Here is a 6000-nt window from a genome sequence, read left to right as displayed (position 1 = left end):
ACAATGTCTTGTTTTACTATTTTTTTTTAGATCTATAAAACTTTTAAGGATTTTGGAGGAATGGGAATAAAATGGTGAATTTTATATTCCAAGTTTTTCTGTCTGGGCATGTCAAATTTCAGGTAAGTTCAGTAACACAGCAATGGAGATTTACAAAGGGCCTCAAAGAGTTAAAAGAATTTTCAAACCTGGTGAATTTCTAATAATTTTCACCTAACATTTACATATTATAATTAGTATTTTTTTAAAAAGAAAGCCTTTCAGAAACATGGGAGTATTAGAAGCCAATGCCAGAGGTCTTCACGCAGTTGTTTTTTATTATTATATTATTATTATTATTATTATTATTATTATTATTATTTAATCTATTGATTGAGTAGGAACAGTACAAACACTCCCATAGCCTGGTATAACCAGATCCAAGTGGTAAGCTTAGATGGGAAGAAAAAGTAATTTGCTTGGCATCTCCTGTATTATCTCAAGAGTTTCAGTGAAAAATAAAACGAGGGGAAATGTTTCAGAAACCAATTTACCGTCAGACTCAAACCAAAAATCGAACCTGGGACTTATTCTAAGTGCGAACAGACCAAGGGAAGGTAAAGGAAAACAGCCGGTGGCGCCTCTGGGCCAACGGGGCGAGGCGGGCAGGAAGCCCGGGGCCGCCGAGACCCTCTGTCGCGGTTTGCGGGAAGGGACTCCGGGAGCCCCGCTCCCCGCGGACTCCTCCGCCCGACGCCGCAACCGCGGGGCGCAGCGCCGGCTGCGGGGCCGGAAAGGCCAGGGAAGGTGATGGGGCTCGGGCGACGGGACCGAGCGCGGGCACAGGGCGGGAAAGCGGGTCCCCAGGCGTCGCCGCTGCTGTTGTCCCGGGTGCTGAAAAGCCTGCAACTTCCCGGCGGGCAGCGGCCACTTCTGCCTCTGAGGGCGGGCTGCGGGGCGGCGGGGGCTGTGGGGCGGCGGGGGCTGTGGGGCGGCGGGGGCTGCGGGACCCGGTCCTCGGCCCCGGCAGGGGTGGGAGAGAAAGGATGGGGTGGTCCTGGGGGCCGGGCGGGCGGGAACCCGGCAGCTCCGCGCCACGACCGCCGCTCCACCTGCGCGCCAACTGCCGCCGCCGGGGGACGCAGCGCCGGGGACGGAGCCCTGCGGCGAGCGCGGCGCGGGCGGCGGGCGCGGGGCAGCGGCCCGGGTCCCGGGATGGGGGGGGGGGCGGCGGAGCCCGGAGCGAGCGGGGCATGCGCAGTGGGGCGGAGGAGGCGGCGGCGGCCCGGGGAGGCGGGGGGACTGCTGTTTATTTGCAGCTGGGCCAACTCGGAGGCGCGGGCGGCGCAGCGCGGGGCGCCGGCGGCAGGTTCAGCGGCCGCGTCATGCCCGAGCCCCCCTCCAGGCAGCCGCCGCGCGCCGCCGGGGCCCCGGCCGGGGAGGATGCCAGACGCCCGGCGGAGGCCAGGACAGCGGTGGCGGCGCGATGGTGGTGACAAGCTCTGCCCGAGGCGGCGGCGGCGGAGAGGACCGCGAGCCCTCCCGGCGGCGGGACTGCGGGCTCGCGCCGGCCGGAGCCGCGGCGCTGCTGGCCGGGGCGAGCTGCCTGTGCTACGGCCGCTCCCTGCAGGGCGAGTTCGTGCACGACGACGTGTGGGCGATCGTGAACAACCCCGACCTGCGGCCCGGCACCCCGCTCCGCTGGAGCATCTTCGCCAACGACTTCTGGGGCAAGGGCATGGCCGAGAACACCAGCCACAAGTCCTACCGGCCGCTCTGCGTCCTCACCTTCAAGTGAGTCCTCGCCGCGCGCACGCCGCCGCCGCCGCCGCTCCGCACTTCGCGGGCCGGGCGGCGAGAAGTTGCCGGACGAGCGCGGGGGGCGTTTCTTCTCGCGCAGCCCCTGCCCCTCCCTCCTCTCCGGGCTGTCCGCCCCGCGCGGCTCCGTGGACCTTGGCCCCGATTCTCTGGGCTCCCAGGCGGTCGGGGAGGCGCGGGCTGGGAGTTGCGATGGAGTTTCCCAAGAGTCTGGGCTCTCGGAGGGCGAGGGCTGGAGCCGGGCTGGAGGCGCCGTCTCCGCGTCCCCCGCCCCTGCCCGAACGTGGTCAAGTGCGGACCCGCGGAGCCCCGAACCGGTGGCTGGGGTGGCGATGCTTCCAAGTTGGGAATTTCTCGGAGGTGTTTTGCAGCTTCCAGTTGGCGGGGGTGGGGGGGTTAGTTCCTTAGGGGTCGCGTTCCGAGGAGGCGAGGCGGGAGCCTGGAGCTGCCAGGGCTGCGTGATGAGTTTGGGGGAGAAGCAGCGGAGCGAGCAGAGGCTCTTTCTGGACCTGCGCTCCCAGCACCTCTCCCGTGTGCGGAAAGAGCCCGGTTTAGACTTCGGAAGGTGCAAAGGAAAGGCGTGCAGATGCGTGGGATCCTCTGGGGACCCTGGCGTCCCGGTCGAAATACTTTTGCAACCTCGGAGTCGTGATTCAGCATTTCTGGTGTGAATCAAGTGTAAAGGGACCGAGGAAACGCCAGAGTTTCGTGGGGTGGAGAATTTTCTTCAATTTAAAAGAGGACTAGCTTCAGGTGGAAGGGGAGAAGGGCTGGTTCGAGGGAAGTGCTGTCATACACCATGAGCCTGATTCAGACCCCTTATAATTTGGCTCAGCATTTGAGCTTATAATGTCTCGGATAAAACTATTGAAAAAATGTCCAGTGTCATCAGCGTTTTAAGCCTTTTTTTTTTTTTTTTTAACAGGTGTAATATGAGCCCGTCTTTACGGTAATGATTATTTGAGACAATTTGAAAAGCCTGCTCTGGCCTGGAGGCCAAGGTCTCCTGACAGGTGGCTCTGATGACTTAGGAAAGGAAACCGTAGCAATTGGCAACAATTCACGGGCTTTTGACTTCATTCTTTCCATTGAAAGTGTAATGTTTTAAGGAGGGTGAGGAAATTGCACATTTGACTCGGAAGAGAATATTTTATAAACATTTGTCCTCTTGGAAAGTGGTTCTGGTTTTCAGCTGAAAGTTAAAAGCCCTTGAATCGTTGCCAATTGCTATGGTTTCCTTTTCTAAGTCATCAGAGTCACCTGTCAAAAGACCTCACGGGGGGGGGGGGGGGGGCTCCAGCTACTGAGTAGCTCAGTACTTTCAGTTTTCCAAATGTTTCTTAAACATCTCCTTAGATGGCACAAATATAAATGTTTAACGTTAGATTGACCTGCCTAACCGGTCAAATTTTTCATCTATTACAGTGAGGGTTGTCTGCTAATTTAAGGTGCTGACGCTCACAGCATGAGGTGTGCGAGACTTACAATAGCCACGAAGGTCCCTGTTCTGAGTATTTTCCGTTTAAAAAGGCCAATGTCAAATGCTTCTGCCCAATTGGTGGAGGGTGAGGAAGGGTGTTTTCACTTCTTTGACTCTCTAAAAAGTTTTGTTATATTTTATTTAGTTTTAATTAATGCAGTAGATGTCAGGGGCAGAAGAAAAGAGGGCAGGAGGGGAGTAGACAATGAGCCAAGGCCACTGAAGAGGAAAGTTAGCAGGGAGGTGGCAGAACAGGGGCAAAGGAGAAGGGGAGTCGGGGAGCAGGGACAACTCTTGTAACCACCAGTTATAAAAAGCAGCTTGGTGCCTGAGATGCATTGCTCGTTGAATACTGCATCTTACTGGCTATGCAATTTATACTTATAAAAGATTTATTTTGAGAAGGTTGAGTTGCAAACCTAGGGTGCAACAGAGCACTAATTGGAAAGGATGGGTTCCTCTTCAGAAACAGAAAGCACACTAATCTTTCTGTACACACAGGCGTGGATTTAAATAAGACCTGGAAGTTTCCTTAGTACATGGTCACCTGAGGCTAAATGGCACCACTGATGCAACAGCAAAAATCTGGGCATGCAGAAGGGGTGGCATAAACCACGCTAGACCCGCACAGCTCTACAGACTGTTGCAAGGAGGGACAGAAAATCACACTGACTGCCTCTTCATTGTGATCCGAGCGTTGGCCTAGGTGCTTTACATAGATTATGCCCTTACGATTTTTATTTTAGGCAATTGGTAAAAACACCAAGTGGCCTTTGAAATACATGCAGACTGTTTCAACTGTATCTTAAGTTAGGCCCACTTGAACAAAAACCTTTGAGAATTTGGAACTATTTAAAATTTTTTACTTTTATTTTTATTCCGGTAAGAACACAGTGGGAGACTTACCATCTCCAAGTGGAAGCACAGCATTGTCACAATCAGGCACCGTGCCGTCCGGGGCCTCTCCCACCCACTTCTCTTGAATTATTGAAACTGTGCAGCAGCGGCTGCTCTCTCCCAGCCCCGCTCTGGGCAGCTGCCATTTCCTGATCTGTTTCTACAGGTTACACTATTTTAGATACCTCACGAGTGGACTTCTGCCAGTGGCAGACTTGACTTAGCATAATGATCTCCAGGTTCATCTGTGTGGTCACACATGGCAACATAGGTGAACAGGGTTTCCTTCTGTTTTTTTTAAAGGCTGAATAACCCATCGTATGCATATACCACTTTCCTTTATCCATTCATCTGACATTGGACACTTCAGTGGTTTGTTTCCATGTCTTGCTTATTGTGAATAACACTGGAATGAGCATGGACGTGCATATATCTCTTCAAGATTCTGATTTCAACTTATTTGGATATACACACAGAAGTAGGGTTGCTGGATCATATCATAATTATATTTCCAAGTTTTTGAGGATCCTTTAACCTGTTTTCCAAAGTGATGGCACCATTTTACGTACCTACCAATAGGGTACAAGGGTTCCAGATTGTTGAATTTTTCCACATTTTTGCCAAGCTAACACTTATCTCTTTTATTTTTTATAAAAGCCATCCTAACAGGTGTGTGGTAATACCTCACTGTGGTTCTGATTTGCATGATTGTGTTTTGATAATTAGGATATTATCATTTTTTCGTGTACCTGTTGGCCATTTGTATGTGTTTTTTTGAGAAATGTTTACTTATGTCCTTCACCCATTTTCAAATCAGGTTATTTGTTTTTGTATTGTTATAAAAGTTTCTTATATTTTTAGATTATTAATAACCTTAGATATGTGGCTTTCACATGTTTTCCCCTGTTCCGCAGGTTGCCCTTTTGCTTGGTTGATTGTTTGCTGTGCAGAAGCTGTTTAATTTGGTGTAGTTTCAGTTGTCTAATTTTGCATTTATTGCTTGCGCTTTTGATGGCCTACCTGAAAATCCATTGCCAAGCCTGTAATATGAAGTTTCTCCCTCTATGCCTTTTTTCTAGGAGTGTTTCAGTTTTAGGTCTCATATTAAAAATTTTAATACATTTTGAATTGATTTTTGTATATGGTGTAAGATATGGGTTCAACTTCTTTCTTTTGTGTGTAGACATTTTCTCAATTCCATTTTTATGAAAAGATTATCCTTTCCTAATCGTATGTTTTTAACACCCTTGTTGAAGATCATTTGACTCTATATGCGTATGTTGATTTCTGGGCTCTTCTTGGTTCTTTTCCTTTGGTTTATGTGCCTGTTTTTATGCCAATACCACACTATTTTAATTATGGTAGCTTTGGAATACATTTTGAAATGTGGAAGTGTGATGCCTCTGGGATTGTTCTTTTTTGCATATTCAGGGTTTTTTTGTGGATCACAAAAAAAGCCACACACACTGTAGTCTTAATATTTAGTGTAGGTACACGTCCTTTGGCAGATACGTGCTTGGCAAATATTTTCTCCCACTCTATAGCTTGTCTTTTTATCCTCTTTACAGGATGTTTCCCAGTGTAAAACTCAAATCTATTATTTTATTAAAAGTACTATGTTATCTTTGATTCAGTGAATGAATATTATACATATAGAGAGCTAGACATTCCCTTAAGAATAAACCATTAATGTCCCTGGGTGGTGTGGCTCAGTGGATTGAGAGCCAGCCTGCAAACCAAAGGGTCGCCAGTTCAGTTCCCAGTCAGGACACATGCCTGGGTTGCAGGCCAGGTCGCCAGTAAGGGGCACATGAAAGGCAACCACC

The 6000-nt window shown here is 50.0% G+C and overlaps 1 protein-coding gene across 3 annotated transcripts in view; it reads left to right on the top strand.

Moving 5' to 3' along the window:
- The first annotated feature begins 1287 nt into the window (after window positions 1–1287).
- Window positions 1288–6000, top strand: part of TMTC1 (transmembrane O-mannosyltransferase targeting cadherins 1) — a 243731-nt gene continuing 239018 nt past the window's right edge. For 2 of the 3 annotated variants that reach the window (XM_037144874.2, XM_037144873.2), the window contains exon 1: window positions 1289–1773. In XM_037144874.2, the coding sequence (XP_037000769.2) occupies window positions 1466–1773 (308 nt within the window). In that variant the 5' untranslated portion in view covers window positions 1289–1465. Of the gene's footprint in view, window positions 1774–6000 lie in introns of all 3 variants that reach the window. The other variant, XM_053661849.1, reaches the window with a different exon arrangement.

The sequence above is a fragment of the Artibeus jamaicensis genome, unplaced genomic scaffold, assembly GCF_021234435.1.
Source record: "Artibeus jamaicensis isolate MK-2021 breed Jamaican fruit bat unplaced genomic scaffold, CSHL_Jam_final contig_233, whole genome shotgun sequence".
Lineage (NCBI taxonomy): Eukaryota > Metazoa > Chordata > Mammalia > Chiroptera > Phyllostomidae > Artibeus > Artibeus jamaicensis.
The sequence above is the reverse complement of the archived record's forward strand: the minus strand, read 5'-3'. Positions and strand labels throughout refer to the sequence as shown.